At 46.6% G+C, this 19,107-nt stretch overlaps 1 protein-coding gene across 6 annotated transcripts in view; it reads left to right on the forward strand.

Annotated features, from left to right (window-relative positions):
• Positions 1 to 1,635: 1,635 nt before the first annotated feature.
• The window catches only part of KCNK10 (potassium two pore domain channel subfamily K member 10), a 145,170-nt gene continuing 127,698 nt past the window's right edge, over positions 1,636 to 19,107 (forward strand). For 2 of the 6 annotated variants that reach the window (XM_084792983.1, XM_084792985.1), the window contains exon 1: positions 4,743 to 5,275. Coding sequence is in view for 3 of the 6 variants with exons in the window: in XM_084792981.1 (XP_084649107.1) it covers positions 5,649 to 5,763 (115 nt within the window). In the remaining 3 variants the exon portion in view is untranslated. Of the gene's footprint in view, positions 1,913 to 4,315; positions 4,438 to 4,741; positions 5,276 to 5,633; positions 5,764 to 19,107 lie in introns of those variants that run through there. The other 4 variants (XM_084792986.1, XM_084792984.1, XM_084792982.1 and 1 more) reach the window with 4 other exon arrangements.

A 19,107-nucleotide genomic window follows, 5' to 3' on the forward strand; every position in this document is an offset into this window, starting at 1 on the left:
AAGAGCTGGGATTGCAGGTGTGTGCTACTGCCTTTGACTCTGTGTGGGCTCTATAGATCTGAACACAGATCCTTTGGCTTATGTTTCACCCACTGAGCCACCTCCCAGGCCCCATAGCACTGCTTTTTTTTTTTTCAACAAAACAACTATAATCTGTGACAATTTCTTTCTTTCTTTTTTCTTTTTTCTTTTTTTCTTTTCTCTTTTTTTTGGTTTAGTTTTAAGGATTGGACCCATGCATGCTCAGCAAGTGCTCCACTACTGGGTTATATTCTTTTAAAAATTACTTTATTTTGCAACACAATCTCTTTTAGTTATCTAGGTTGGCACTGAACTTGAGATACCTCAGTGAAAACCTCAGCCTCCTGAGTAACTGAGAGATTATAGCCTTGGCTGAAAAATTTCAAAATAAAAAACTGAGGGAAAAAAGTTAATTCAAGCACAAGTTCTTACCAAAACAAACAAACAAACAAACAAACAAACAAACAAACACAAAAGCCCTTGGGTTTATGTCTTGGTGTGACCCAGAGAGAAGTAGTCCCTGTAACACCAGAAGCAAGATTATGGTTGTTCATTTTCGGTGAGATGCTTGGCTTGATGCCCAGTGGGAGCTTACATATTATTCTCTTAGGGCTAAGATTTAAAACAGAATGCTTACAAAGGAAAGGTACTGTGCCCGGTTATGACATATCTCCATCAGAATGAAGCTTTAATTACAACATCTTGGGAGCTCATACTACGCTGTCCTCGTTAATTCACAATCAGAGCTTTGAGTCATCAAAATAACTGGGCAGGATGTGCGCACACAGTTCGTTACTGGGCAGCCCAGATCCACGTTTCTAAGGATATCTGACACCCTCTGCCCTTTTGTTGTGGGTGTGTCTCTGGCTTTTCCCTGCCAAAGCACAGCCCAAGATTAGAGCAACCTTTACTTATGGGTAGGTTTTCCCAGATGATTCTTGGGGCCTGAAACTTAAGAGTGACTGAATGCTGCGTGTAGAGACACTGCCTTGGAAAGAAAATAGTTCTGATAGAAATCTAAGTTAGCGTCAATGATAACCTTTCTCTAATGAATGAATAGATTCCCGTGTGTGTGTGTGTGTGTGTGTGTGTGTGTGTGTGTGTGTGTACGCGTGTGCATGTTCGGGTGATATCTTCATAAAACAACGTGCAAATCAGAGTGCAAGTCTTTTGAAAAGAGGACTTGGAGTTGTCCCTTGTACTGAACAGGTAAAGCTCAGGGATTGCTTCTTTTTTGAGGGCAGGAATGACGAAACCGAAGGGCGCGTGAACTCATTTTTGTGAATTTATAGTAGATTTTGATCAGACCTACCCCTTTCCCTTTTCCTAAGCAGGATCCTCCACGCTGCTTCATCGTTCGTGTTCTCTCCGATTTGCTGTCCCAGGAAATTCTCCTGCCTCACTTCCGAATAGAAGTCAACTGTTCTCTGAGCAGCTAGCTGCCCCGTCAGGTCTCAGTGTGTCACCCCAGGCTGCAACGCGGGGAGTGGGCAAGGGCTTGCCAATTCAGGCAAACTTCGTCACCAGAAATGACTGAGGTTTTGGGGTTTCCCCAGCCCTCCCACGCCGGGCCACGCAGCAAACATTAAAGAGTGCGGCAACTCCACTCTTAGCTGCAGGGACTCGGGCCGAGGACTCAGTGCACCCTGGATGCTACTGCTGCCAGTCAGGGGCTCCTGGCTGGAGGACAAACAGCGTAGGGCTATTTTTCTTCAGACGCTTTGTTTTCCTGCGGCAGAAACCCGAGGCGGGCTCTTTCCACTAGACCTAACTGGCCCGCAGCGATAGCCATGGAAGTTGCTGCAGCGCAGAGCAAGACCCAACCACTCCGCGCGGCTTTTTTGGTGGATATTCTCCCACTGCATAGGTCGCTTCTTTCTTCCTCCTTTGGGTAAGTAGACTCAGTCTGCAAATAACCAACCAACCAACGGGTAAGAAAGAGGGGGTGGGAGGTGGAGGTGGGGGAGGGGAGCACAAAGGGTTAAAGCGCTAAGTAGGGTGGTTTTGTTTTTGTTTTGCGGGGGAGGGGTGCTTTGCGTCTCATTTTTTGAAGAATTAAACTTACTTTCTTGCGCATTGCTGGTTGGGTACTGGGATTTCTTTACTTCTGTTCACACTCTGAAGGGAAAATGGGAGTGAGAGTGAGAGACTGCCCCAAAGGTGAGTGGCCTGTGAAAGTAGGGGGGAAAGAATCCCTTGATTAAGTAGAGAGGTGTTCCTCCATGCCAGTGACCCAACCTGCAGCTGTACACTCAATCTGTTCCCCAGGCCAGTAGGCTCTGCTAGCCCAAGTCTCCCACCCTCCCTCTAAGTGCCCTCATGCTATTGGCATGGGGAGGTCCTTTATTATCTAGAGGTCAAAATCACTTCTAACAAAGACCTGCAACTCACTTTGTACACAGGGGATGCTCTGTGTTTGTTGATTGGCTGAATGGTAGTGCAACAGAGGATGGCAGTTTGCTCAGAAGAATGGTGTCTTGGGTAGTGGTAGAATTCCTTAGTGCTGACCCCCAATGCAGACCAGTCCAGTGCATACTGCAAAGGAGAAAAGGCTGGAGTGCTGGGTAGTCCAGATCATGAGATCTCAAAAGAACCCATCTTTTCAGATTCATGGTCCTGAGCCTCAAGGTTTTGGGATATAAGCTATGAGTCTTTGGGTCAGGGAAACTTGGGGTTTCCATCTCCCCTCTGTGACCTTGGGAGTGTTTCTTTATCCCCCCTGAGCCGGAAGTCTTCCTTCCTCTCTGTAAAAAGAGGCCAGGGAGAGCATCCTCAGAGAGATGGAGGATGCAGCTGGTGGGTGAGATGACAGAAGGGGAAGTTGTATTAATAAGCTCTGTCTTGCCTCATCACCTGGGACAGTTCTGGAGAGAAGGTGTGCTTCTTTGTTGATCCCTTGTTGATTCCAGTGGAGATGCAGAGGAGAGGGCAGAGTGAGGCTTGAAAGTGCTTCTTTGGGCTTGGGTAAGGAATTCCTCTCCTTATAGGTGTCTCTGGGGGTGCCCAACTGGGAGATGTGTTATGTTCATGCCTTGTTCGCTGTCCTCGAATTCCAAGGAGTAGAAAATGTGGAAACAGCTAGGGGAGGCTTCTCTGATGCACCCTGGGAACTCATCCAAAAGGCTGAGGAAACAGAGCAGCACCTCCTTGTGGTGCCAGCTTTCCTTGAACAAGGTCTGCAGAGAAGTCAAAGCTGCTTGTGAAGTCAGTGACAAAGCACTTCCCACAGTGACTCTCCATGGAGCTTGCTCTGGTGTGTGTGTGTGTGTTTTGTGTGTGTGTGTGTGTTGTGTGTGTGTGTGTGTGTGTGTGTGCGCGCGCGCGCGCGCGCGCGCGCGCGTTGATAAGATGACCCAGGCCTACCATAAACCTCAAGGTATCTTGAGTGCCGTGCTAGTGTACTGTTTTAGGACCACAGCTGGCAGATTTGGGAAGAAGTCAGTTGTCCTGTACTCTTCCATAAGTTAAGACAATAGAAATCAATCGAACCTCCCGGCACTAGTTCTCTGAAGGAAAGGTCCACTTCAGTCTTGTTGTTTGCCAGGTGGCCAGGACCCGGCACAGTGATGGTAAATTTCCTACGGAAGGCCATAGTGTGCAAGCATTAAGCTTCCTTTAGCCTACACTGTTGTTGTTGTTATCATTATTATCATTTTGAGCATCTACTGTGTGCAAAAGTCTGTTGCTAGGCACCCTAGGGAAGTTGTAAGCAGAATTTATGTGCGTACTTGGGTAGCTTTTTCAAGATCACCCCAGCACTGTTAGCTTTTTCTTGAAACTGAGACTTTATCATAAACCTACATAGGGATTCCAGGACAGAGGAGAATGGGGGTTGGGGCGTCGCCCTAACTCTCTGAGAACATGGCTGTGCTGAGGTCTTCCTGCATCCACCATTGGTGCTGATTCTCAAGGGCTCCTTGAGCTACCTCTTTAGCTTCCCGGAGTCGCCAAGCCTTAGCAACTCCACTTTCCTCCAGGGCTTCGGCGCCTCTCTCAGGCTCATCTCCCTAGGCTCCAAGCATGAGCCCCAGTCTGGCTACAGGTAGCTGGGGAAGAGACCAAGCTGTGTCTAGGGAACTACCAGGTGCGGTGAGATCGCTGCAGACGCCAAGCGGCTCCAGAACAAAAGGCTCATGGCTGGTATTAGCCACCTCCATTCAGGAGCGCAGTGGGGACGTGGGTTCGGGACTCAGGCGAGAGGACCACGCTGGGGAGCCGGGAGTGGAGTTCTAAAAATGAACTGACAAAAGAGAAAAAGCAGGAACTCGGGTTGGAAGCGGTGAAAGGTCACCCCCAACAGACTGAGGTCTGCGGTGAGGCCGCGGCAGGTCCTTTTCCTCCGCCTCCTGCAGAGCCTTCTAGGCAACCAAGCGTGTCTCCGGCTGCAACTCCACCGAGCACGCTGCTGCCGCGCCAGTAAGTAGCAGCCGCGCCCTCTGCTCACTGTAGCTGCGCAGCCGGGAGGAGGACAGGTCCGCCACCGCCCAGCGTCCAGACCCTGTGTCCGGGATCCTAGCGCGCCCCGCCGTCTCCCGCAGTGGCGCGGCACCTGCAGCGCGCCACGGGGAGGGTCGCCTTGGCCGCGAGCTCCCTCGGGCGCCGCGCCACCCTTCCGTCCAATGGCTTTCAGCTGGTGGGGAGTGGGGGGCGTCGCCCGGGGGCGAGGAGCCGCGGCTAGGGTGGGGCGAGTGCTCTGTGCTCAGCCTAGCGAGGCTGACGTGCCCGCCCGAGCGCGCGGCCGGGTGTGTGCGCGCCCGTGTGTGTGTATATGTGTGTATGTGCACGAGAGAGGGGGTACGAACACGCCTTTGGGGACCCGAGGGACGCTGTGGTGGGCTTCTCCCCGCTTCAGCCGCTCATCTGTTCAGCTTCGCATCTGCCTACTAAGCCCGGCTCTTTGATCCTCTCGGAACCACGCTCAGCATCCTCAGCATCCGATCTTACTTTTTCTTTCACCCACAAGGGCAGCAGCTGGCCACCCCCTTAACCGGTGCAAACACCCAAGCCAGCGCTTAGTGCTTTCCGCAGCTAGTATTTTCCCCCGCTTGTCTTTCTCTGGGGCTCCCCACGAGCCACTCCAATGCTCCTCCATCCTTACAAATTGTTCTGTTGGTCTGTTTAACCGACGAGTTGTAAATCTTGAAGACTTTATTACTATTATTTTGATTCTTTTCATTTCACCCCCCTGTGGGCGACGGAGCAATGAAATTTCCAATCGAGACGCCAAGAAAGCAGGTGAACTGGGATCCTAAAGGTTGGTATTACCTACTTCGGGCTACCCTGCCTCTCCTCCACCTGCGGGTGCCTCTTTGGCGGGAGTGGATGGGGTTGCACCCAGCAGCCACTGGCAGCTTGCGTCCTGAGGCTAGGAAATGCGCCTGGCAACTGCAGCGTGGGTGGGAGGAGGGCGGAGGCAGCGTGGGTTCGGAACCCAGATCGCGCCTGTCAAGATCACATAATCTTTGTCCCTCTAGGATGGTTTCACAATCTATTTAAAGATGCGCCAAGCTGCTGTTTGTTTTGAAATTACACCAAGTGTTGGTATTTGCTTTCGACTCTGTGTGTGTGTGTGTATGTGTGTGTGTGTGTGTGTCCTTTGTTTCTAGTGATCTTTGTCTCTCTGGCAGATGGGTGGGGTGCCTCTCACTGGACCTGGAGCTGCGCCACATGGCCCGGGTGGCCTCAGAGGGACAGGTTTCTTGGCAGCGTGTGAGGCTGCGATCTGCAGCAGCTGTCCCTGGGGTAATGCTTCTTTTGTAGGGCACGTAGAATAAGGGAGCCCACCGGGGCCTCCAGAGTCTTCGCTCTGTTTTATTACTAATCCTGCAGGCTAGTTTGGGTTAAGAGTGTGGAACGGGTGTGGGGAATGGTTTTTCTCGACAATGGTGAGCCTGGGAAGGGCTCAGAGAGTGACCTCCAGAATGCCCACTCACGAAATGGTGTGTTAGACTTTTAGGAATGTTCACTTTTCCCTTCCTATAAAAAGGGATTAAGATAGGTGTGTGGGTGCACCACACCCCTGGCCTTGGCCACTGCCCTCGATGTCAACATACAGAAGTGACCAGTATAGGAGCAGGATAAGTTGAAATCCGGTATCCAGTCACCTCTTAGCTCATATACAGGCTGAATTGGTGTAGAGTGGCCTTGCGTGGGTCTTGGGGTTAGAAGTGTGTGTGTGTGTGTGTGTTTAAATTTCTTCTTTTAAAGAATATCACTTTATTTAGTCCTTGACAGTTTCACGCAACACATCTTGATCATATCTAATTCCCGCTCATATCCTTCCTTTAAATTTCTTTATGACTACATTTCTTCTCTTCCCAAGACTGCAACCAGAAAAGCAAGTTATTTGCGGAGTAAATGTCTTTTAAATATAAACTGGCTGAAGAGTGAGTGAAGAGGTGTTGCCTTTCATTTTGCGAACACCTTCAGTACAGCCCCAGCCTTCTGTTTGGTTTCTAAATCTCTGGAAATAAGAAGTGCGGTTTGGCTTTTATTTTTAATCATTCAGGATATATTTATTTGCCAAATATATACTTCATGCAAGGCATTAGTCCTGGGCCAAGAAACATAGTCAGAACAGGACAGACAAAATATGTGTCTTTTGGAGTTTACATATGGGTGTCGGGTCAAAATTAGTCACTCACTATAGGGAGGAGTTTGTGCTTGAGAGTGCAGCATGTTCTGTGAGCACCATGAGGCTTTAAGAAGGTCTGATAGAAAAGATTGAAGCTGGGTGTGGTGGTAATGCCTGTAATGCCAGTATTGGGAGCCCAGGGAAGGGTTTCCACATTAGTTTGAGGTTAACATGGGGTTATATAGTGAGTTCCAAGACAGCCAGCGCCTTCTCCCATGTCTGAAACAACACAAAACAGACTGACAAAGGCAAATGGAAGGGGTAGTCACCTGTACAGTGCGAGTAACCTGGCTGGTGAGAGGGGGGGTCTCCCTACCATAGAGGCAACTGTAGTGCAAAGGTCACAGAGCAGATGGAAAGTGTGCACCTGAGGAGCTGGCAGTAGTGTCCTATGCCTAGAGGAAAGAGGAGGCGAGGAACAGCGATGAGGGGTTAGGGCTGGGGTCTATGGTCCTCATCTCCAAAGCCTTGGTGTTGGTGGTGATAGAGTCAGGTTTGGGATCAAGGTGGAAAGGGGGAATCTTTATTTTAAGTCTTGAAGAGGTTCAAGCTGGAGTCATACGATTTAAGTTTCAAAACTGTTGCCATGTGACAATTGAAGTGATGGGGGACCAGATACAAGGGTGCACTGGCCAATGCAGTGGCCATGGTGGTTCGGGGTGTGTGTGTGTGTGTGGGGGGATGGTAGATCAAGAAGCTATGGTGACCTGAAAGCAACAGGATCTGTGGAAGAGGCGGGTCTGGTGTGGAGAAAGGAGTGCACCTTTGAGTGAGATGTCCCCAGGGGGCAGCAGTTGACCGGGGAGGGGTAGATAGCTTTTGGAATTCTGGTAGGAGCCATCAGGGGACTGTCTTCCTGATGCTGGCTTTGGCTCTGGAAACTTATTGCTGTAATAACCTCTTGTGTCCCAGTGACAAGTGCTTTTCGCAAATTTCCCGTCTTGCACAGCCTGACATGGAGGAGAGGAGCGCACAAGTAGCTTCTACAGTTACAATCACAGCTGCTAAAAACAAACGCCTCAGTAAAGATAACAGCATCTCACAAGCCAGCCCAGTGTGCCAGGTGCCTCAAGCCCTTTATTTCATTCACTTATTCTCACATTCTTTTAAATAAAAAAATTTAGTTAGCATATGAAGAATGGGTTTCACAATGACATCTTTGTATATATAATTATATTTTGCTCATATTTGTATCCTCCACCCTCACTATCTACCCCACCTTCTTCCCTCCTTCTCACAGGTCTCCCTTTGGTTTGGTTTCATTATTTTATTATTTTCATTATATTAAACATTCTTTATTTTGTTTTACGTGTATGGGCTTTTCTTTTTTTAATTTAATTTTATTAATTTATTCTTATTACATCTCAATGGTTATCCCATCCCTTGTATCCTCCCATTCCCACTTCCCTCCCATTTTCCCCTTACTCCCCTCCCCTATGACTGTGACTGAGGGGGACTTCCTCCCCCTTTATATGCTCATAGGGTATCAAGTGGGCTTTTCACCTGTGTATAACTGTGTACCACATGCACACAGTGTCCATGAAGGACAGAAGCAGGCATCAGATCCCCCTTGGAGCTGCAGTTACAAATGGCTCTCCAGTTGTCCTGTGGGTACTGGGAACTGAACACGAGTTCTCTGGAAGAGTCGTCTCCAGCCTCTGGTCTCACAATTCTTATCTGATAGCATGTTACTGTCCTGCTTGGACTTTGCTTGTCACCAGGACACAGTGAAGCTCCCTTCCCTGAAGTGATCTGGCTCGCACCTTTGGGTTTTGAAGGCGTAGGTGACTAGAGTCTGGCCATAAGGAAGGAGGAAAGTGAGCATGCCTTAGAATTATGTACCAGACATGGGGTGAATATTTCACATACATTTCCTTAATGGTGCCAAACATTTAAGGAGGAAAGTATTGCCTTTTAAAAATGAGAGAATAGAGGAATAGAGAGGTCAAGTAATTTGCTCAGAGTTGTATAGCCAGTAAGTAGTGGGACTGGACTGGAGGCTGGACTCTTAAGCATTCTTTTGGCCTATGTCCCATCCACTCCTCCTGGGACAGCTGACTCGTGCCTGGTGAATCTTCCTGCGCTCAGGGACTGTCAAATCTGACTGGAAGGAGGTAAAATAGAAGGAAGAGAATGACGAAGGAGGAGCGTTGCAAGAGGAGGGGCATGCAGTACGCATTCAGACTCACCAGAAGCATTTAGGGATGCTTTCCTGCCTAGTCAGGATGTACTTGCTGCTCCAGTGAGTTAAAGGCTTTTAAGCCCCAGAAACGTCAATGCAGAAAGTTCTCATGGCTTGAGGCAAGTGGATCAATAGTGTGTGTGTGTGTGGGGGGGGGGGAACTCAAGGTTTGCGGGTAGAAAAGAACTAGGTACTGGAGCCAGCTGCAGCAAGTGCTAGCTTTAGGCTATTCACTGGGCTTCTCTGGACCCTACTTTCTTTCCATGTAGAAAGGCAGTCATAGCCTCTGCCTTTGTACTCTGTGAACCTGTGTACTCTCTTGTCTTCTCTCTTCGTATTGCCCTCCCTGGTCTGATTTTTGGGTACTTGAGGCAGTGGCTTATCTTTCTCCCCTTTCCCCTCTTCTCCTCCTTTTCTTGTTGCTTTTGTCCCAGGGCCTTTGCATTTATACTTTGAGCTGTTTGCGATGAGCATTTGCATACCTGGCTCCTTGCCACAAATTTGACTTTCTGGGCACGTTACCTCCTTTGAAAGGGCTTTCTTGCCCTATTTGAAGAATTCAGTTCCCAGGCTCTGTCGGGTTCGAGAATGTGTCACCTGCTTAGGGGCCTTCCTGGCAGTTGGTGCAATCTGGAAACATCTCACTTACTTACTTATATATCAATCACAGTTTGATGCCAGCCTCCGTGACAAGCATGTGAGCTTCATGAGCAGGCACTTCCCTGTCTTGTTCATTATGGTACTCTAGTGCCACAGGAAGTACCTGGCAAACCTTAGTCACTCATGGACACACTGTTAGTGATGGACTTGATGGGCAGATGGATGGACCAATGAAGAGGGGAGGGAGGGAGAGGGAGGTGGGCTAACATGGGAGGGGAGCTGGGTGGAGGGAGAGATGGATAGATAGATGTTTGCATAGAAGAACAGACAAGTGAATGGAGGGATTGAAAGTTACCCACGGCTCTGTATGTCATGAAATTCTAGACTCCTCAAAGTTAGGAACCACACAACACAAATAGATGAAGACTGCCTTCAGTAACATGGCTCCAGAACAGAATCCACATTCCCATGTCTTCCCCAGTTCTCAAGCCTGTAGCACACTACTTTCCTTTCCCCCTTTCTCCAGGAATTAAAAAGCTATGTGCCTGTGAGGTAGTGATGCCAGTTGGGCGTGCCTAAGCAGACAAAGGTCTGTTACGTGTTCAGCTAATAAAGATCTGTGGCTATTTTCAGGCACTTTAATGCACTTAAGAAATAAATAAAGCTTCAGAACTGGAACCGGATTCTTTAAAAAGCTGCACTTTCAGTGTAGAGAGCCAGAAAACCCTTCACCTTTTGTGTAGCACTTTTCAGTTTACAGAACACTTTTTTACAAATGATGTCATTTATTCTTCAAGCAATTGTTTTTTGCAGATATCCAAGTTTTAGTCTTACTGCTCGGCAAGCTAGGCTGTAGAAAAGGGATAAACAACTTATTTGGGTTCCCCAAACTGCAAATAGGTAGAGCAGAGGCCTGCCCTGGCCGCTGAGGCCTGCCCTGGCCGCTGAGGCCTGCCCTGGCCGCTGACTGCCCTTATCCAGAGCACTTTCCTTCACACCGTCCTTTCCCATAGGCTCTTTATTTGTTCCAAGGCCACTCCCACTTCCTACTCAAGTCTCTGTAAGAGAGGTGCAGATGGCTAGTGGGTCTCCAGCTGTGGGCTGTTGCAGCATCGTACACCTACATAGGCTGACTGACATACATGTTACCCCATGATTCAGCATGTAGAATGTGGAGCCCTCCTTCCATCCTGGCTAAAAAGAAGGTATCAGTCAGCGGTGAACAGGACCTATATTGAGGTTGTGAGGTAGGTATGAGTGTTATCTTTATTAGTGTGTTTCCAAACACACACTTGCACAGTTTAGGTTTTTCTTGGAAAGGAAATCACCTATTTCTGATTTAATATCCACCTTTCAGAAGATCAGCATTCCAAATGCAATTAATAACGAGCCCAAATCACCATAATTAGCTCAGAAAGTACAGCAGAATGATGTTCCGGAGGCTGAGGTTTGGTTTGAACATCCTGTATAGCGTGGTTGGTTTTTCCTTTGCGGAACGAAGACAGAGCACGTGGACCTTTGCTGCTCATCCTGTTTCTAACACAACCATGCTTCGGTTTCATCTTAAGTCAGTGCATTTGAGAAAGACAATGGTGCTTTGCCCCCATCTGGGAAACTTCCACCAAAGCTGAGATATGGTGCAAAGAGTATTTACTACAGACACAGTGAGCTAGTGAACCACTTTTTACTTTTAGTCTATGGGGTCTCTTTCTCTCCCTCCCTCTCTCTCTCTCTCTTTCTCTCTCTTCTGACACACACACACACACACACACACACACACACACACACACACACACAGAATGTTGAATGATAGAGCAGAAAGAAGCCATTTGCCCACAGCCAGTTAAGAGGCTTCAGTTAGTCCCTTGGTGAGAGCAGAAAGATGGATAAAAACGACGCTCTCTTCTCAGATTTCATTAGAGAAGCACAGAGTGGGTGGCCCATACTGAGTTAGATCTGCTTAGGGGTCCGTCTGAAGGGCTTGCTATGAACCTAAATGTGGCATTGGGAGCGAGCTTGCTATGTTGGTTTACGCCCGCATGACTTATTTCTGTCCTTAAGAATCATCCTCTTCTGGACTCTGGTCCTTTGGGTCCCTCACAGCATCTTAGTGCTCTCTAGGACACTCATCACTGTCACCCAGAATGGGGGAAAGCAGAGGCCTCAGTTTTACTCTGCAGAACATTTCTGTGGCTTATGGATGAAATTTGGGATTTCTGTTTTCATCCTCTAAGTGTCGGGAACTGAGTGCAGCGGAGTGACAACGAAGCCTGACTTTCTCATCTCTCCATGAGGTTGGAGAAGGCGTGAGCACCACAGCCTCTGGCCAGAGAAGGAGTGACCATGACAAGAGTGCTCTTTATGATTACAACCCTAGCATGGTGGGGAGGAGTGGGCACTAAAGGCTGTGAGAGTAGACTTATGGGCTGGAGAGGATTTCAGGGCATACTGGGTAGAGTTTTGCTCTTGTTGCTTCTGTCTAAGTAAATAGGGTTTGTTTCTACCATAGGTAAGCAGCCGTCACAAGCAACTTCTCTTGCTTCCGTCTTTTCTTCTTTCCTTTTCCTCATCCTCTTGTTACAGATGTTATTTCAGTTCCTATTGCCACTGCAAAATTCTCACTGCTTCCCTTACCCAGCTGCCAAAGAGAGGGAGGGTTTTTAAGGGGGGGAGTTTTTATCTATTAAATAGATAGGAAGAAACAATGAGGCCTTTTTTCCCTTTTTAGATGAAAGAGAACTTTCCGTTTACAGTGGCCTTTGTAGATAGACCTGAAGTGTCAGTCCTGATAATTATGGCACAGAAGCCAGAAACAAATGTACTAGAAAGAAAATGAACATCTTACATTGGTTAGTAGACTAGAGGTCTCCTAAATTACAACAAAATAATCAAGTAGGATAAAGAAAAACGTTGCATTTTAACCTGTGTGTTGTGTATGTGTTATTATGTGTGCATGTCGGCAGTGAGGATGTGTGTGACATCAGTGTCTTCCTCAATCACTCTCTACCATATCTATCTATCTATCTATCTATCTATCTATCTATCTATCTATCTATGTATCTATCTATCTATCTGTCTGTCTGTCTGTCTGTCGTCTGTCTATCTATCTATCCATCCATCGACAGGGTCTCTTACTAACAGAAGTCATTTGGGTCAGACTGGCTGGTTAGGAGCTTCAGAAATCTTCACAGTCCTAGTGCTGGGATTATAGATGTGTGTTGCTGCACATAGCTTTTACATGGATGTTGGGGGGGGGTTCTGAATTCAGTACATCAAGCACTTTACTCACCGAGCCCCATAATTTACCCATTTTAGTGAGACATAGGCCTGCAGGCCAAACAGATGCTCAGTGTCTGTTGTGATACTTGACAACTGAACACTCACCAATGTTGTCATGTGAGCAAAGAAGTTAGGTAAATATTTAAAGAAACGATGAGAGGAGAAGATTAGAGATAAAATATTCCTACCTGTTAGTTTATCAAATTGGAGATGAGTCACTGTACAGGCTGCTGGGAGGGTGGTCCACAGCCGAGGCACCCCTCTTAGGAGTCTCCTGGGGTCCTGATATTCTTAGTCCAGGCTTATGAAATTATTATTCTGATTTTCTTTTGGTTCTGAGTTTTAAAGAAAGACTGGAAAAAGAACATGGTTTGCAGTCCCAATGAGTTTGAGCTATTGCTCAAGACTTTCTTGGCTGAATGTCTTAGTCCATTAGGTTGTTGTATTGACCCGAGACCATTGTGTGGAGTTGGAAAAGTCACTTACCCTTCTTGAGCCTTTCTTTTTTTCCTGAATAAAACACAGCTTACAATAAATAGCACTTTGTAGCTACCGAGATGATCAATTGAGATCAATGTAACTGATTTATAAGCTGGAAAGTTATGCATTAGCATTTCGCAAAGTGTGTTCAATGAGATACACCTAGTTTCAGCAAGTGCTCTGAAGGAAAAAGAAAATGAAAAAATTCAGGTCTGTCTGGGCCTGTACCTCCCTGGCATGCCTAGGATGTGAAAGTCCCTGAGTTCAATCCCAAACAATGAGAAAAACAAAACAAAAACTGCAGTCAAAATACTAAAACAAAAACAATAACAAAAGCAGCAGTAACATCGATGACAGGCTACTGAGAGATAATTTCTCAGAATGATGACGTGTTCAGTCCATCCTAGAGAGTCCCCATAAACCTTCAGTATTTTACTATGTTGCTGGCTCTCAAATAGCCCTAATATCTAACAGGCCTGGTGCTCGAGGCCCTGGGTTCTATTCCCATCACTATCAAAAAAGAAAGTATCTATTGAGCCTTATATGAAAGAACCATAATGATGCCCCATCAAAGCTTAGCCAGAAAGAAAAAGGCTACATAGCATACACGTCTTTCTTTCTTTCTTTTTTTAAAACTCACCGTGAAACCAGAGATGGAGTGTGAAAACTCAAACTTTCCCATCTTGAAGATTCTTCATAAGCTCCCCTCTTTTATAGATTTAGTGGCTGAAACCCCAGCCTTCTGCTGTGTGTGGTGGCACATACCTGTAATGCCAGCACTTGGGAGGATGAGGCAGGCTGCTTTGAGTTCTAGGCCAGCCTGAGCTATAAAGTATGATCCTGTCTCAGAGCAGAGACACACAGATAGACAACAGACAGACAGACAACAAACTCCTAAGTGAAACAAAACCCATTCAGTGTTCTTGAATAAAGCAAGAAAAAAAAGCAGGATGGTCTCTGGTCTGAGCAATCCAAGTGTTGGGGCATGAGGTGTCCATACTGATGAGGACACTGTCTGACTTGTGTGATGGAAACATGAGCTGCTCACTAAGATGGCAGAGGTGGTGTGCCTTGGGTGACCGGCACACAGGGCGGCAGGCTGGTAGAGGACAACTGCTGGCAATCCTTGTCATATTTCCAGTTAAGTGTTTTTTTGACAAACAGTTGCATATTCTCTGTAATCTTGCATACATGGTTTCCTGGAAGTAGGCTGCCTCAGGGCTCCCATGTTTCCCAACACAACACATCTGGTTTATTCCTCATGTGATTTGAGGGAAAGCCTGGAGCTTCTGCATTCTGCACAGGGCAGTGTATATATGGGATCTTCAAGTGCCACTGTGGACTTGAGCAGCATCAAGAGCTGGAGATTGTTGAGTATGCCGTTTGCCACACAAAGTGACAAAGACAGGGTCTAAGGCAGGGGAGAGGGGTTTCTGTGAGGCTGCCTGAAGCCCCAGTCTTATACTGGAGCCAGCTCTTATGTTGTCTGTAACCATGGTAACCAATGGCTGAAAGAGTCTCAGAATGCCAATATGCCACCCCCCACCCTCAGCCCAGCCTATTATTTTTCCTCTGTTCTTTCAACCTGGAACTCCCTCTGCCCCATAGGATAGATTCTTCCTTGGCACTCTAAACATTAACATTTTGTACTTATTTATTTATTTTGTGATATATATATATATATATATATATATATATATATATATATATATTATATTATATATAGGGAAGGAAAAGAGGGGAGCAATTTGTGGGAGTAAGCTATTTTCTTTGACATGTGGGTTCTGGGGATCAGACTCAGGTATTTAGGATTAGTAGTAAGCACCTTTACCCACTGATCCATTTTGCTGTCCTATTGGTGCTTTGTGTGTGTGTGTGTGTGTGTGTGTGTGTGTGTTTGCATCAGTGTGCAGGTGTGCTTGCCTGCCCATATAGGGACATTTGTAGCCAAGAGATTAGATTTGTGACACTTTCCTCCATAGTGACTGCCCCCCCCCACCCCACCCCTGCTTTTGAGGCAGGGTCTCTTGCTGCACCTAGAGCTCTGTGATTTGGCAGATTGGATGCCCTCGAGGCCCTGGCATCTACCTGTTGTACTCTCCAGTTCTGGGTTTACACTTTTCCCACTCAACCCCTGCCTCAACCCTAACTGGGTGTTTTTAAAAAAAAGATTTTATTTATTTATTTAATATATGAATGATATCTCTGCATGTATGCTCACATGATGCAAGAGGGCATCAGATCCCAGTATAGATGATTGTGAACCACCATGTGGTTGCTGGGAATTGAACTCAGGACCTCTGAAAGAGTAGACAGTGCTCTTATCCGCTGAGCCATCTCTCCAGCACTAACTGTGTGCTTTTAACTTTCTGCTAACTGTGATCTTCTGGAGGCCCCAATTTCTTTTCTTCTTTTAATTTTAGTTTTATGTGTATGGGTGTTTTACCTGCATGTGTGTCTGTGAACTGCACAAAAGCCTGGTACCTGTAAAGGCCAGAAGAGGCCAGGTCCTCTGGAACTGCAGTTACAGATGGTAACTTCCAGAACCTGGAGGGTTCTAGAAGTCCTATTTTCAGTTCCTGGATCCACAGTGTGTTCATTAGGACCTAGGCCAGGCCACTTACACATAATGTACTCAGCATTTCTGCGTCTATCATGAAAAGTTTCATAAGACTTGGGTTGCAGATGCTGTAGATATAATTACAATGGTGCTCGATAACAGTGATTCTCACTCTGTGTGGCTCACAGTGTTACTCCACTGGCAACCTGGTGGGATGCTGAGGGTTTTAGATGTGTTCCCAAGGAAGAGAGAAAACCAACAAGGCTGGATAAATCCAAACTCTGGTCTTTTGTCAAGAGGCTTTGATGTTGACTTGACAGGGATGTGTGATATGGTGACTTAAGGGTGGTGACATGGTGGTCACATTGTGACTAACACAGCAAGTTATAGACTGGGCACTTGTTTATTTCTTAAGGATAAATGGGATCTCCAGGAATAGTGTGACACAGGATGATGACGTTAAAAGTTTATTTTAAAGATTCTTTAAACCACATGAAAACTGCACAATAAATTTAGCTAAATGTTTACAATGGATAGCTGGCATGTGGCCAAAATAGAACTGGGTACTGGTCTTCACCAGGACATTTGGACCTTCTTAGAAGACGCATAGGAGTTAAAAAAAAACAGTCAGGGGTGGGGACGTTTCCTGACATCTTTGGCTTATGAGAACCAACTATGCAAAAGGGAGGCGTGTTGTTGTACAATGCCTGTCGCATATTCAATTTCTCCCTTGAAAGAATCTTTTCTCTGGCTTTGTCACTCATCCCTTGATTCTATGGTAATTTATGCATGTGGAGTGAACAAATCAATAAATGAAAAGCTATGGCGTGTCCGTCCTCTCCTAACTTCAAATGATTCTTGGAAGCATGCAGCTGCCGGTCCAACATAACAGGCCCAGTAAAGATTGCCAGCATCCCCTGCGTGGCGGCTGCCGCTCTGTTCCCGCTGTGTCCGGAGGTATTGTAACATCGTGGTAGCTTCCCTTTGACTCTAATGGGACCCCCCCCCCCGCCCCCCACTCCCTGCTTGTCCTTGTGGCCTCAGCTCAGAAGTCCTCCTTCAGGCCTGAATTAATGAGGGACTATGACTCATTGATTCCTTTCTCTGGCCGGGTGAGAACATGGTTTCTTTAGGAGCATGAATGCTGGCTTATCAGGCAATAAGTTGTGCATTCAGGCCCGATTATAAGGAGAGGCAGAGCAGACAGCCACAGGGGTGCTGGATTTTTAGGAGCTTTGTAAATTCCTCGTCCACTCTGACACCGCTTCCCATGGCTGTCAGGATGCCTTTGCTTCTTATTCACCAATAATTGTTATTCATCCATCTGGTTATTCTGAACACTTACTGAGTGTGCATAAACAGAAATGGGCCTGGGACTGAACACGGACACATGAAAAAGTCCCAAGTCTGGGTGGGCACCCAGAGAAATCACATTTTAGCCATTGAGACAGTGCCTACCTGGTCAAGAAGTTACGATGCACCACGAGAAATTAATTGCTAGAGCTGTGGATTAAAACCTGGTATCCAGGCCACACGTTCATTCTGTTCAACTTAGGGTAAAGAATCTCCTTTGTTATATACTCCTGCTATATATATATGCTGCCATGATGTCCTGCCTGAATGCATGGAGACAGGCAAACAAGAATTGGACCCTCTGAGACAAGAAGCCCAAACGAATGATTGCTGCTTCTTATGGATTGAATCTACAATGCTCCTTGTGGGCTCATATTTTGAGGGCCTTGTCCCCAGCTGGTGGCACTATCTTGGAGCCTGTGGCACTTGAGGATGTGGGTGTGGCTGGTGGGAGTAGGTTAGGAGGGGTGGGATTTGAAGGTTAAGGGTGGCTCCTGGTCTGGTCCTGTTCTGTTTCTTGGCCTGCTGTGTGGTGAGGAGCCTGTGACACGTGCTTTCTTCTGCTTTCCCTCTACGATGGGCTGAAATCTCTCTGACATCATGGGAGCAAATAAATCTTCCCTCCTTTAAGCTTCTCAGGAGTGTGTTTTGCACAGAGCCTCAGTTTCTTCACAGTGATAACTCACATGATACTGTATCTTTTGTTGGTTTCTTAGCAACCTTCCCATCTGTGGCTCTCTTCTCTAATTCTCTAACGGTGCCTTTTGAATATCCCTAACAAGCTACTGGTGATCAAATTCTTATTGTAGGTTCAACTTCTTGGGGGAACTTAGAGGAAGACATATGGCAAAGGGGTACTATTCCTCGTGGCTCTGCCTCATGTATCAGGCACCAGCCTTGATGGTGAAATGAGGGGGGGAGGGAACAGCACCTCAGGATACCTAACTTGTCACCAAGGCAAACAGCTCTCAGGGGATAGAATCTATAGCTAAACAGCCACTTTCTCCCCTTGGGTCCTGGTTCTGGCAAATGAGCCACACAAATATGGTAAGCTATGGCTGGAGGAGGGTCATCCGAGCCTCGTCAAGGCAGTTTGTTTCCATAATTCTCCTTCTCAAGAGAGGAAAAAATGAAGTGCAGTTGATTTTCATCATTTACAATAATTATTATGTTCCACAAAGTCACTACAAACACCGAATTAGCAAATGAAAACCCTTACTGCCAGGGGAAACACAGGGCTAGGTTCCTGCCAACCACTGGTCACAACATTGTCGTCAAGTGATTAGATCAACCATCATCCTATTGAATTTGTACTGTTGGTTCATTTCACACTGACCTCCTGGCTACAGCCCTGTCACAGGTGCCTGGATGAAGCCCACCCAGCACACGAGCTTTTCTCTGAAGTCCCTCACTATCATCTCTGACTTAGAAACACTGGGTAGCACTTCTATGTAATGCTTGGAGATTTTAGGCAGTGAAATCATAAATAGATCATACAGAGCACAGCTGCTGATACTATGAGAGCTGAAGTGAAAAGGCAGCAGCTTGGCTGGTCTTCAGCCGAGGTTGTGCTGGTGACTGGGTTCTCCCCTACCCCCATTGTTTACCTCATGCCTGCAAATGACCACATAAACACCACAAATGTTCATTGTGAGGTGATCCATACAAAACGTTCAGGTAGGAGAATACATAAGAATAAAACTTGTGACTAGTAATGAGAGCCAACTGGTTTTCTTATTTTTTCCTCACTGAGATTTGATTTCAGTTTAGTGTATTTATAAACATGTGAAAACATGTGAGCCAGGCTCTGTGACTGATGCTGATACTGCGATGTTAATGGGATGGTCCTTGCCTATAAGAGTCCATTCTGGTGGTTCGGAGACATCCATTGACATTATATATACCCATATATATATGCATATATTCTCTATATGTGCATATATATATGTACACACACACACACACAGACACACACACACACACACACACACACACACA

Source organism: Acomys minous (genome assembly GCF_964271855.1).
Source record: "Acomys minous genome assembly, chromosome: 8".
NCBI lineage: Eukaryota > Metazoa > Chordata > Mammalia > Rodentia > Muridae > Acomys > Acomys minous.